General features: G+C 38.9%; 1 protein-coding gene across 2 annotated transcripts in view; it reads right to left on the bottom strand.

Annotated features, from left to right (window-relative positions):
• The window catches only part of AATF (apoptosis antagonizing transcription factor), a 92,161-nt gene that overhangs the window by 51,415 nt on the left and 26,073 nt on the right, over positions 1–14,673 (bottom strand). For both annotated transcript variants that reach the window (XM_064495016.1, XM_010990481.3), the window contains exons 5-8: positions 6,857–6,971; positions 5,459–5,663; positions 4,774–4,938; positions 3,337–3,420 (exon numbers count right to left, since the gene is read on the bottom strand). In XM_064495016.1, coding sequence (XP_064351086.1) covers positions 3,337–3,420; positions 4,774–4,938; positions 5,459–5,663; positions 6,857–6,971 — 569 coding nt within the window. The remainder of the gene's footprint in view (positions 1–3,336; positions 3,421–4,773; positions 4,939–5,458; positions 5,664–6,856; positions 6,972–14,673) is intronic.

Raw genomic sequence — 14,673 nt, 5'->3', positions numbered from 1 at the left:
CCTAAATCACCACCGCTGGGCACACTGAAGGATCTCAGCAACTCCAGTTTCCAAACAAGCCAGTAGCACAACTATCAGGCTAATTTTTTCATTAGAATTGTTAAGAAACAGGAGTTCAATAAATCATTTGCCTTCTAAGGAAAAAAATTACTTTCTAACACACATAATATTTCTTCTGGTTCTAAGAAAATGAAGCTTATTTATTTACAAACTGAAAACTGTAATACTACAGTGATGCCTTTATGGCTCATAAATGAAATATTTAAGAAATAAAGGTGTGGGAAGAACAGGGCTTGGCCTAAGAAGTTCTTGAGATCAAGTACTAGTGTTGCCATTTACTATGACTTGCAGGCAGTAACAACGTCTCAGGGGCTCAGTTTCTTGTGAGGTTTTTGCAGCTCAAAAATGATAATGATTACTCATGACATCTGATACTCTTCAGTGCCCCCCTCTATGTATGTGTTTATATACACACAGACACATACATATGTACAGGTATCTTTACTAAATAATACAAACATATTTTTAAAGCTGTAGTAACTTAAGGCCCATTATGAAACAAAGAGATGAGTATGTGCGTACTGGGTGTTCTGACCCCGAGCACCGTTCTCAGTGCTTAGGGCATTTACACAGTCCCAAGACACCTGAATTAACCAAGTAAGCCTTTAAACCCTTACAATGAAACATTAAAATTCAATGTGGCTATAATCTCTTCCTTACAAAACATGGACCCAAAGAGTCTGGCTTCAAGTATGGTTTAAAAAAAAAAAAAAGGCAAAATGTATTATATTCACCACCCAGCTCTTCCATTGGACCACAAAGAAAAACACAAATGAAAACTCACAGGCCCATTGTAATACATTGTACCACTTCTGAATACAACACTTAGCTCAGGCTTACTACCCTGACAAATAAAGGAAAGCACTTTATGAAGCCAATTTAATTGGGAGGTGACAGAAAACATACAGCCGTTTTCTCTAGCCTTATCATTGAATTGGCTTCAGCTCCAATCTCGGGCAAATCCCACTCAACAGAAGAAATTAACCAGGTCAGCAGAACAGGTGCTACGTTGTGTCTGTCAAGGGCCTGGAATCACCAGAATTACTTGCACACAATGAAGCAGTAATCTTTACAGATCATCTCTCCCAAGAAGCATACTGGGGAGGGAGAGGAAAACTGAAGGGAGGCGGTGGGGGGAAAGTGGGAAGAAGAGGAATAGGAGGCAAAGAGAAAAGGCAAGAAAAGAAAATGAATGTGCAGCTGCCTTGCGGCTCAGCAGATGTCGGGATGTGATGTACGAGGCTAGGATAAGCTGTCGTAGCCTGCTGCCAAAGAGTGGTAAGTGATTAAAGCCTGCACAGTTCTAAGCACCATATTTAGAATCTGCGGGGTTTCAAGACTTGCACCCATTCCTTGCTGTGCTGCCAGATGTTGGCAACTGGTCCAGTTCCTACCGACTGTGCATGGATGGCAGCAGTTGGTACGGCAGCAAAGCAATCTGGAATGCTTCCGGAGATGCTGTACATTAACAAGTGTCACCCATCATTCACCTTTACAGAAGGCTGAAACAACTCCAATTTGCTGCCACTTCCCTCTTGGGAAACAGCCAAGATAAAGTTGCGCCTGGCAGCCCCATTTGTTTCACTCAGGTGTTTCAGCTGCCTTGCTGACCTCTATTAGTTTAAGTTTTAATTTAGATTAACCCCAGCACCCCAATTAACCAGCAAGGGGAAAAGCTAAGATGTGACTAGTCATAACTGAAATCAGAATTTATCGAAGTTAAAATTATTAATTGGGATGAAGGGCCAATCAAGTAATGCTATTTCTTTTTTAAGCAGACCTCCAGACCAAAAAAAAGAAAAAAAAAATCTTTCAGACTAAGGATTGCCAGTGGAAACAACTGCTCCCCAGTAATTTCAGTTTATTTTTATTAAGCCTATTTAATTTATGATGCACTTTCCATCAAACAATGTACACTTCAATTAATGAAGACTGGAACATTTTTGATTGTCTCCCATGATCTCACACAATCACACAGCATTAATATCCCGTATCAGGTACTTCCTTTAGACACTCCAGAACAAATAGAGTTCCCTGCTCTTCTGACAAATAGACATAAGAGAAAAAAAAAAAAAAAAAAAGGAAAAAAGAATCAGGACCTCTGACCAGGAACACCTGAGGCCACACCGATCCTCCTTCCTACCCTCTCATCATTACTTTTAAGACTCACAGCAATAATTCTACTGAAGATTATGGAAAGAATAGCAAGATTAATAAAAAGTCTCTTTTTTTTAGGGCAAAGTCAGAGGCATCTTCAGTACAGAATCACTTGTTCTACTGACTTTACAGTGTAATTTTCCTAAGTTCCTCCCTTTGTATTACATATTCTAGATTGTACAACCATCACGGCTAAACCTTCAACAAGCATTTGTAAATTCTTTGGCAAAAGTTAACACACTAAAAATTCAGCAGAGACAGAAATTATCTTGATAAATAATGGCTCAACAAAAACTGGTATATTGCTGCTGAACAATTGCTCTCAACTTTCCAGAGCTGGAAAAGGCACATCCTAAAGCACGTCATTAAGAAGTATGACTTTTCAAGAGACCCAAGATTACAGGAAATTATTTTAGTTCTTTAGGATAGCCCCAGTGTTGAGTCTACTTTAAGTCACCACCATCATCAAAAAGAGCAGCATGACAGCAGATAATAGTGTTAGGGAAAGAATTGAGGGATGTTTGTGAAGAGATATTGAAAACTGGACCACATTTCAACTTCCATCAATTCTTTCCGTCTTCAAAGCACTACACTATTATTATAACCAAGAGTAGCAGACAATTTTAATACATACTTAACTGGTTTGAACAGGCACACATACACAAAAAAATTATAAGACAAGAGACTTAATAGAACTAGAAGTGCAATTCAAGAACTCTGGGATCCCAGCTCATTAGCTCCATGTCCTTATCTAATAGCAATAGGACAAGAAACCAAATAGCTAACAAAAAAACCCTTCATTAACTTCAACAAAAGCAGCTGAGAGGGAATAAACCACCTGATGCAAAGAAGTTGAAACTGTTTTAAAAATAATTTACACTCTGCAAAAACCAACAAAGTAGCTGCAGCCATTTTCATTTCAAAAGGAAAAATATAACAATATAACACAAAAGCAAAGCAATAGATCCAGCACTACACAGTAAGTCAATTCTGAACATAGGAGTTCTGTCTGACTCTGTCCTTCCAAAGAAAGCTACTTTTTGGTCACAGAATTCTATCAGCTGTTTTAAAATGATAAAATTTGTTTTGCAACAAAAGAAAAGAGTGTAAAAATCATACCTGGTGGTAAAAGTCATCATCATCAAAGATTTCTTCATCCAAGTCCTTCAGGTGGGCATTGGCAGGGGCTTGAGGAAGGATCTCCTATATCAATGAGAAGAAAGGAGAAAGTGAATCCCAATAAGGTTACCAAAGTAACGTAGCTACTATAAATAATGTGTGTAACAGTCAAAGCACTGTTTTCCTTAAGATATAAAGAGCTCTTAAAATTAAAGAACAAAATGCAATTGAAAAATGGACCCCCCCCCAAAATGGACAAAAACATTAATAGTCACTTGATGGACAAAGAACCACAGTCAATAATTACATAAAAATAAATTTAATGTCAATCAAATTAAATACATGCAAAATAAAGTGAGATGATACCATTTTTCACCTCTAAAACTGACTATATTCAATATTGGAAAACACAGTTGGTGAGACTAGGAAGTCATGCAGCCTTTTGGAAGCAATCTGACAACATCCATCAGGACTTAAAATGCATATTCTCTTTGATGTAACATTTCCACTTTGAGAAATCTATCCATATTTCACACAAATACAAAAATACAAATGCTCAGGGATGTTTCCTGCAGCACTGTTTCTAAAACTAGGCACAGCATAAATTTATCCACTGTTTAAATAAACTATAGTACACAGCCATACAACAGAACACTCTAGTCATTAGGAAAAATGAGGGAGATCTCCATGGAATGATAGGGAAAAGTACCTAGGATGATTTAAAGTTGTAAGATTTTATACATAGTTTATAAAACTTTCTATATTTATACAGACACATATACATGCATCTCATTTAGTTACAAAAAGACAACCACACTTTTATATATGTTTATGTATTATATGTGTGTATACATATATAAAATAAACAGAAATATCTGAAAGCTTGTTACAACTATCAACATTGGTTAAGTCTGAGGAATGGAATTTTCAGACTGGGGGAGTTTCACTTTTCATTTTAAATTCCTCTGAACTTAAAAAAATTATTAAGTACATATTTTTACTATAAATAAAAGAGTTTCCTTTAGACAAAAGAATCTGACTAGTGCAATTTTAGATCCTTTTCTGGAGTATCTAAACATCTGAAGGAAAGCCTAAAGTACACACTTGCTTCAATACTGGCATCTCTAAAGAAGCAGCTTCAAAACTGAATCTTAAAAGCTAGATTACAAATGCTTCCATTACCGGACTCATATCAAGCTCAAAATTAAGAGAAGATTACACACAAGTTAATAATAGCTCCATTAAAAAAAAAAACCAAAACTTTCTCCTCCCACATATTCTCAGTTTCTCAATCTAGTAAAGTAGTGCTTTTTCCCCTTTCTTTCACTAACTCCTTATACCAAGAGCAATTGCCCATAAGTAGGTGATCAGATTTTTCAGTTAATTAGCCTCACAGAAACTGCTCCCCATAATCACCGTGCATCACAGAGTTCTTACCGGCTGTCCTGGCAAATTCTCCGGGACAGGCTGTGCTGCCGGTTCAGGTTTGCCAAGAACTCGGTAGACAGAGCGTTTGGTCTGTGTCCTTCGAAGTAATCTTTCCTTGTCCATCAGAATATGATCAATCTGAGTCAAGATTGAGCGTTCAAAGGCACCAAAACCCTGCAACAACATTAACCAGTATCAGATAATGCAGAAAGTCTCTGCTGAAGGCAGTTACGTTGGTTTCTCTATCTTTCTGTGTCAGCAGAGAAACAAACAATCCTCCTTTCAGAGGGGACTTTCTGTTTAAGACTGAGTCTGTGAATGACTGTAACTGTCGTCAGAAAAAGTAAAAAAATTAGTCTTTAGCAGGTCATACTACTTTCCAATACCCAGAGATTAACTTCTGTTCCTTTAATAGTAATCGTTTAAAAATCCATCTCTTCAAAGTATTTTGTATTTCCAACACTTGAACACTTACAAGGCCACGATTTCTAGAATAAAATACCCTTTCTCATAAAGTTAAAATCCCACGTCTGAATGGTACAAACCCCAACGGTAGGAGTACAGTAAATCTTTCTACAGAAATGACTGATTACTATTACATCGAGGAATCAGCCACATAAATGAGCTGAAGTTCCAACTTCCTACACCGCTTTAGGCCGCACACACACGCACGCAAACGCACACGCACACTTGCCTTCCCCAGTTTTCCAGAAGCCAGCTTCGTCTTATCGTGCCACTTCTGGAGTGTGCGGTTCCTGTAGACGGTGAAGTCGGCAAAGCGCTTCGCCATGAAGCTGGGGTAGTCCTCGGTCTCCAGCTTCCTCTTTGCTGGGGCCCTCCTTTGCTGCTGCTTCTTCTCTTCCACGAGCTCCTCGTCCTCGCTGGGAATCTCCTCCTCACTGGAAAACCAGTAAGAATACCAAGTCCACGGTCAGTAGACGCTACCGAGACAAGGACCCGGGCTCACATGCAGCCCCGCGTCCGCAGGCCTTCCCTGTGCTGCCTACATCCTAGCGCCGCAGATGTGAGGACGGTTTTCTTTCTTGTTGTTGGAAAAGAATGTTCATGAGGTCAAAGAAAAACTCGTGTTAACTTTTCAAACAAATGTAAAAATAGCCGGTTTCAAAATATTTTTTAAAAGGCAAGCAAACTGTAAAGATAAATGAGCTGGTTAAAAACTTTATTAGAAATGCATATGAACCAGGCCAATACTGTTACAGGAGGGCCTTTAAAAATTAAACACATCATCATAGTTTTATGACCTTAATCCCCAGATCAATAAGGGAAATACATCTCCCTGTGACCAACTGTTTGGGAAAGCTGAATGATATTAGTCAAACGCAATGAAAAGAAGCAGAAGGCGAAGAAAGCGCAAAGGGGCAGGCGACAGCACCCGAGCCAGACTGCAGCCCCCTCACTCTCGTGACAAAGCACCGCCGCTGGCAGCTGCCAGAGCCGGCCGCGCTCTCCGGACTCCTGACCCCAAGGCGCAGGCTGTGCTGACTACCCGTGAGCTCCTTTTTTTGGTCCTTCCAACTAATCCAGTAGAAAGAAATGGAGCAGAGAAGCCCAAAGGAAAACAGCAGGCAGGTACCACGCGCAGCAGACTCAAACAAAGGGGAGAGGCAGGGGAGAACCTTCATCAAATGTGATAAATTCGGGAAGGAAAAAGATTTATTCTGCTGCTTTTGGAAATTCTTCCTCTCCTCAAAATAATTGCTTCTTCCCTTGCTGCAAAGTCAGCTGTGACTAGCAAGTCCATGCATGGGCACAAAGTGCTTCCTAAACATTAATTAAGCGTTAATATTAAAAATGTGCTTTCATCTATAATTTCACTAGATCTAAATAGAAGGCAAATTTTCTGCAGAAGCTCCCCAAAAGAATTGGGCACAACTATGCATAAAAATCCAAAACCTAATTCCCAATTTATGTGCCATCCTGGCCACCAGGTAAATGCAAGAGGCTCTTTCTATTTCACTAACATTAAGTCTGAGATCCGTCTGGAAAGGACTTGGCTTTCTTTTTCATAAATCATGGGAAACTATTCAAATGAAAAGAAAAGAAGCAATTATATAGTTCCATTCCCTCTTACCTGTCTGCTCTGGGCTTTGTCCCCTCTACCAGGTATCTAGTGTCTGGGTACTGGAAAAGCAACTCTTCCTGAAGATCCACCAACGACCTCAACAGTGCTTTAAGTGCCTTGTGACCTGGGAAATGAAGCACAGATGGAACAATTAATTACCTCCAGTTCTCCAAGTAGGCGATGCTAGAACTTATGACTTCTGAGCAGTCCTGGCCGAGGGGGCAGGCACAGGGTACGCAGGGACCAAGGACTCTCTGAAAGACAGAATTCCTGAAAGGAAATGATAAACAGTGCCTACACCTCATAGGGTTGTTGTGAGGACAAGTAAGGTAATATGTGTAAGGTACTTCGAAATTTCTGCAATAAATTGTGAGTTCGTAAATTTAGTAAGTTTGACAAACTTCTTCCCTGCCTGTCGTCATAACCAGTCATCTTTTTCCCTTGGTGTTAAGTCTCTCAGGGGTTTTTCTATAGGTTACCCGCTGACCTCTTGGATCATCCCTTTATCAATCAACTCCTTAAGCAATTCCTTCTCTTTCTTGAAGAGTACAACTTAGTTCTGGGGTTGGTGGACCACCCACCACCCACCACCACCCTCCCCAAGGAGATCTCCTTTGCCTCCGGTGTGAGCTGCCACCTCATTCATTCAATCTGTCAACACATGTCCTCATGGGAAGTTGCTGTTCACGAATGGAAATTCAAGTTAATGACGTACGGTTTGCAGACATTCGTCCCTGAGTATCCACAGGGGATTGGTTATAGGACCCCCCCCCCCACCAGGATACCAAAATTCACAGATGCACAAGTCCCTTATATAAAAGGGCCCACTCTTTGCATACAACCTACACATATACTCCTATATACTTTAAATCATCTCTAGATTTACATAACACAATGTAAATACTATGTAAGTAATTGTAAATACATTGTAAATACCTTGTAAATAGTTGCTAAAGTGCTGCAAATTCAAGTTTTGCTTTTTGGAACTTTCTGGCATTTTTTGTTTCCAAATTTTTTTTTTATCCAAAGTTGGCTGAATCTGTGGATGCGGAACCCAAGGATGCAGAGGAGGGCGCACTGCACTGAACTGTGTATTAAAAATCTGCACATCGCAGACATGTTCTCATCTGATTCTTCTCAAAGCCAACAGGCTGCACTTGTAATAAAGCTGGTCAGGATTAAGTATAAAGTCTATAGCCAAGAACTTTCAGAATAAAAACTGGCCCTCTGAGAACCGAACTCTTACCTTCCTTATCCGCATAATCCTACTAAAGGGGCTAGCTAGACACTGATAATTACTAGTTATGTTTTGACGGCACTCAGATGTCTCTCTTCAGAATCAAACCTTCACATCCAGCAACTGCCAAGAATATCTTCACAGGGACACTCCATCACTCCTTCAAACATACCATGTCAGAAACAGAACTTTTTTCTTCCTACCTAATACTTCTTTGTCTGATTCTCTTGTCTCTGATGTGCTTTAATAGGCAATCACTGACATTCTGGGGCCCTTATTCTATGTATTCAATCAGTTGCTAAATCCTGTGTTTTCCATACTTACTGTCACCAACAGCTGTCCACTTATCTCTGGCCATGCTTCAAGCACGCCTTCCTTCTTTCCCTCAAGAAACTATAATCCTCACAAGCACCCCTACTTTCATTTTTCTTTTTTTTTTTTGAGGGGGGAGGCATTTAGGTTTATTTATTTACTTAATGGAGGTACTAGGGATTGAACCCACGACCTCATGCATGCTAAGCATGCACTGTACCAATTGAGCTATACCATCCACCCTCTTTTCATTTTTATTTTATGTTCTAGACTAACTTCAGCCCACACAAACTTCAGTTTAAGTGACTTTCATGAATCTCAATCTATCTTTTCCACTTCTATCTTGCCCAGCATGAGTAGCTTCCAGTTTTACATCCCATCCTATTTCATCAATGGGACACTGACACATGACTTAGACAAGTTCTCCAAACATACCATATTATAGCATTCTGTATCGATGTGATGTAAGGCTAAGAGCTGACCTGAGAAAGCCTCCTTAGATTGGTCAGAAGGAACTCAATGACCCAGCTACTCTGTATTCTTCCAATAACTCCTATATAAAACTATATAAATACAACTTCCTTCTTTAAAAGTAATATAAGACGCTTAATCACATCTTGTCTAAATTCCACATTCTAATCCTTTTATAATCAGTGCATATCCACACCACATGGGAGGACCTGCAATATTTCAATATGACCTGAAAAAAATCCAAAATGCCTTGTGTTCCAAAACAAGATTCTCAAACTGTTGCTCTGAATCTTAACGAAAACAAACAAAACTTTCCACCAAACATAAAGATTAAAAAGTTATTCTCATGAAGAAGAGAAAAGTTATACAGAATTATTCTTCTGTCAGTTTGGGAGAAATGGATTACATATAAACAAGATGAAAAGTAGGTAAGAAGGAAAAAGAATAAAGATGTAAGAATTTTAAGGCAAGAATTATTTTAAAGTATAAATGTACTAAGTGTGTAAGTGGAACAATGCAACATTATGTATATATACATATGGGAAATTTTTAAATGAATGAGGAGAGCAAAGACTATAAATCACAACTACAAATATTAGGTTACCACAAATGATTATATGCAAAAAGAGCTGAGGATTACAGACATCCCATAATCGCTAAAGTTCTGAAAGTATGTTATAGCAAGAACTTTAAGAAAACAAAATAGACACTAACATTTGCAAGGTAGCCCATGAAAAGCAAAAATCTCATCCCATCCGAATTCTACATAAGCATGAACCATTGTTTTGCCCTCCTTTTCTAGAAATGGCTACACCTTAAGAGAGCCCCCATTCTCCAAAGTGAAACCACAAATCAATTTTGCATTTGGAAAGCAGTCTTCAACATTCCCAAGACTAAATTTTGAAAATACTAGGCTACATGGAATAAGCCAGTTGCAAAAGGACAGATACTGTGTGGTTACACGTCTATGGGGTACCTTAAAAATAGTCAAATTCACAGAAACAGAAAACAGAAGAGTGGTTACCGAGGACTGGGGAGAGGTGAGAAGGGGGACTTACTGTTTAATGGAAACAGAGTTTTGGTTTCAGATGATGAAAAATTTTATAAATGGCCAGTGGTGACAGATGCATAGCAATGTGAATGTACTTGATACTGAAGTGTACACTTAAAAACAGTTAAAATGGTAAATGTTACGTCATACCTGTTTTACCACAATTTTAAAAAACACTTTAAAAAGTCCTTAAGACCAAAATAATAATAATGCTACTACCTCAGTCTATCTCTATACAGTAAAAAATTGTTTTGTTTAGTTTTGTTTTGGAGGGGGAGGTAATTAAGTTTATTTATTTATATACTTATTTTAATGGATGTACTGGGGATTGAACCCAGGACCTCGTGCATGCTAGGCATGTGCTCTACCACTGAGCTCTACCCTCTGCCCAGAAAAAAACTCTCTACAATCCTTCTATCTTCAAAAACAACACTTAAAAAACAGACTATTATTCAGCCTTAAAAAGGGAAGGAATTCTGACACATGCTACAGCAGGGATGAACCTTGAGGACATGATGCTGAGTGAAATACGCCAGTCACAAAAGGATAATTCCTTCCACTTATATGAGGCACCTAGAATAGTCAAATTTATAGAAACAGAAAGCAGAATGGTGGGTGCCAAGGGCTGGGAGAGAGGGAAATGGAGAGTTGTTGTTTAACGGGCATAGAGCTTTAGTTTGGCAAAATGAAAAAGTTCTGGAGACTGGTTGTGCAACAATGTGAGCACACGTAACACTACTGAACTGTACATTAAGAAACAGTTAGGATCGTAAATTTTACGTTACGTGTCTTTTCACCACAATAAAAAATTTAAAAGAACAGGAAAAGCAAGCGCCTGTCCCTTACTTCCTCTAGGTACCATGTGCCCATGATCTAAACTATGAAATCAAGGGCCATGCAGGGAAGAAGCTGCAAAGCAGTAGATAATGTTTATAGCTGCTTGTCCCCAACACGCAAGTCATAATTTGACTCTCACACGTAACATAACCAAGAATTGTGAAAACATCCAACAAAAAGACTACTACTTTTAAGGGCCACTTTCAAGTAGCTATACAAGCCCTTTTATTTTGTTCAAGTCAGTTTAAAAAAAATCCATTGCAGATATATTAGACAGCATATCAATCCAACAAGAAAGCAGAGAGCCAATATCAGTAAATCAAAGTGTGCCTTTCTGTTAATACTCTCTCATATGTTCTCATTTTATACACCCCTTCACCCAGTCAGAAAGTAGCCCTGAAGTATTTAAGCTCCATTCGGGGATAGCACCACCATGCATCAAAGTGTCAAGAGACCCACCAGAGATGAAATCTGCAATTCTGTGCTTCTAACCACCAAAAAAAAAAAAAAAAAAAATGTTTATCAAAGTAAAGTCATCAGTGGCCAACACACAGACAACCTCCTGTAAAGAGATTTAGAAGGCAGAATCCAATTCTCATTTCTTTGCAACATTAGGGCCACATTTCCTTCTAGCGAATTTCATGTGAAACCTGGAAAGACAAGGGGGAATCCTCTGCTGGACACGGCAGGCCTCCGCCTGACAAGAGCAAGGAAAGACTCTCTCCTGGAGGCTCAAATCCCAGAGGGAACTCTACCCAGCCAAAAAACAAACCAATCCAAAACAAAACCCCCTCTTTATCATTTATATAGGGATGAATTCTATTTGTTCGACCCTATGAATAATAAAGAGTATGGAATCAACAGTTTCTAATTTTTCTCCCAATTACTGTCGGAGTTAAAAGTTTAGAGAAGCAGCAGAGATGCAGGTACTTTCTTCTCTCCCTCCTGGCATGTGGCCACAGAACAAATGGAGACTGTCAAGGATATATATGTTTATTTTGCCCTACGTGGTCCATTTCCAGGGGCCTTTCTCTTACGAGGAGATTAAGAAGGACACATGCCTCACCTTATTACCAAGATTCAACCTAAGCATATGGGCAGCGGCTTTAGGACTAATTTCCCAAGCAGAGAGTAAATGGAAAGAGCACTTTACTAAGGGTCAGGAGCCCTGTATTCCAACTGACAGCATCACTAACTAGTCATCTTACACTGAGTGGACCAGTTCAATCTCTTTGAGTCTCAGCTGTCTCATCTATAATCCTTGGCCTGTTTATCTTGCAGAATTAAAGTGAAAAAGAATACATGTTTTTATAAATTAAGGTATTTTGCAGATTTTTAAATGCTATAGAAATAGGAAGTATATTACCATCCCCAAATCATCATCTTTCACATGGTGAAAATCGTAAGCTCTGCTTGTTCTGATCTACAGCGCTAGGACTGAACCAGAATTCACAGATTCCTATAGTAAGTATTCATTTACATGCTACCCATATGCAAGCATTCTACATATAAAATGTCACCAATCTAAAAACCATTTTCACCTAACAGCTTTATTTTTTTCCCCTGATTCATCTAGGCTGTTCGACATAAACAAAACTGTAGGCAGAGAATAAGTTTGGACATGGGCACACAGTTCATTAATTAGATTATAAACCAATAAGTAAAACTCCTGGCAAGTGGGTGGAGGGGGAACGGGAAGAGCAAAAGTGTAAAGTAAAATAAAGCTCACCTTATCAGTTTTTAAATACCTATACCATCATCTTTAATGTGCAAACACACAATTATGTATGTGCAAGTATGTATAAACTCCTCCATTCCTATTACCCCAGATATATACATTGAACTAGAACGTGCAGACTACGAGAGCATTCTTTTCTCCTTCCAAAGTAACTCTAGAACTGCAGCTAAACTATAGGTCAAAATGACACACGATATATTGGCCTGAGAACAATACTTTTCATTCAAATCCACACAAGCCTGCCACTTGCACTAGTCATCCCCGGCAATTAATCCCCCAAGAAAGACGTTTGATTAAATCTTTTCAAGCAAATCCTTTGCTTTGCTTTTGTTAGTTCACTTCTTGTCAACATCTATTAAAATATGCCTTTAATTCTCCCACAATCTTAAAAAACACCGATTCCACTGTCTTCAACTTTAATCAACTGTATGGCCGGCATTTTTCATTTCATAATAATGTGCTGCTTGGAATTCAAGAGGCAGGCTCAGCATCAATCATCTGGTAAGAATTTTTCCACTGCAATAAATATGCAAATGAGGGGAGCCAGTCAGTCGTATTTCAGGCCCGACTTGCTAGTGTTTTAAAAAAGACACAAATTTATTAATTGCCGGTGGCCAGAGGAATCCTATTACTTTGGGCATTGATTACAAAGCTGTGTGAGTGATTATTGTGCAACTCGCGGGCTACCCAGGCATGAGGAAAAATTATTAAAGCAAGGCAGAGATTATCAACTCAGAATAACAATAAGCCTTAACATTTAGGCCCTAACTTCTTCAACAAAGAATTACGTGAAGGCTCCACTGTATCATAATTCCGAAATCTGTCAGTATTACTGTTTGGGCTTGTTCTATGTTCCCCAAGCAGAATGGAGTTACCAGTGAGGACGAGGACTGCAGGTTGCAAATTCCTTAACACCAACCATATGGACAAGTTGCTATCATTTCCAATCTGTTTCCAACTAGAATTTTTATATATCCGTGCAGGTACGCACACATATAGGTGCGTGCATATATACAGCCCCCGATTCAGATAAACGGATGTGATATTAGGAGGACCATGGTTTTAACTAGAATCACGTAAAGAGTTCTGTCCCACTGTGTTGGCTGGTTCCGTGAACCAAAAGTAGCATTTTTTTTTAATGGCATGAAATAACCAGTAGGATAACTTTTCAAAGCAGAGCACGGGGACTTATATTCTAAAATCATGACGACTAAGCCAAAAGCAGACTTGGCTCTCCCACCTCAGAGGGCACCATGGCGGAAGGCAAGCGGTCTGTGCAGCGGTCTATGGAGGAAACGGCTTGATGGGCTAATTCTGAATGCAAAGTGTTTTTGTGAGAAACAGTCAACCCAAGACATATTAAATCAAAGAAGAAAGAGGACTCGGTGGACAAAACTTATTTTTCTCTCTTAAGAGAATGATGTGGGGAATTGGGGAGTAAGTGGAAGTTGAAATAAGGGAGAGATGAAGAGACGTCGGATAAAATATGTTGGGTGAGCCCCTCACGGAAAGAAACCAAAAGGAAAAATCCTCCCCATTTTACATTACTGCCTCCCTAAGTAACATGATAGATAGTGTGCATTTGAGTTCTGTGGAGGGATATCCCACTCAAGCTGTAATTTCTGACCAGGCATGAATTTATAAGGAAGGGGAAATAACTGCAGAATTTCTTAGGTTTCCCTGAATACTCTCTCAAATACCTTGATGAAGTGTGTCAATAAATCCTTAAAAAGCCCTACAGGACACAGCAATCCAGCTGATCAATGTACTTCCTGAAATCCACTAGTTACCTTCCATTTCACAGTTCCCAGACAACCGCCACTGCTCCAGAGTACTTCCCTGAAAAGGGAAATTTATTTTCCCCCTTTAAACAGAAAGAGTAAATGCTCAGAGCATGACGTACTTAAAATCCAAGTTTATTTACAATTAATTGTTTAAACTATCTAACAGGAGTTACCCAGGGAGAGTGGGGACACTTTCATTTTTATTTGATACATTTTTGAACTGTTTGAATATTTTATAAGCACATATTACACTTATAATTTAAAACACCATTAAAATGTAAAGTAAACTGTGAAGTAAGGAAACTTATTAAAAATAAAATTAGACACACAATCCAAGTAACTCTCTCTGATTCATATAAAATAGTCTGATCTTTTCACATTAAAAAGCCTTTAAGT

The sequence above is a fragment of the Camelus dromedarius genome, chromosome 16 (assembly GCF_036321535.1).
Source record: "Camelus dromedarius isolate mCamDro1 chromosome 16, mCamDro1.pat, whole genome shotgun sequence".
Taxonomy (NCBI): domain Eukaryota; kingdom Metazoa; phylum Chordata; class Mammalia; order Artiodactyla; family Camelidae; genus Camelus; species Camelus dromedarius.
This window is presented reverse-complemented; position numbering and strand designations above follow the sequence as displayed.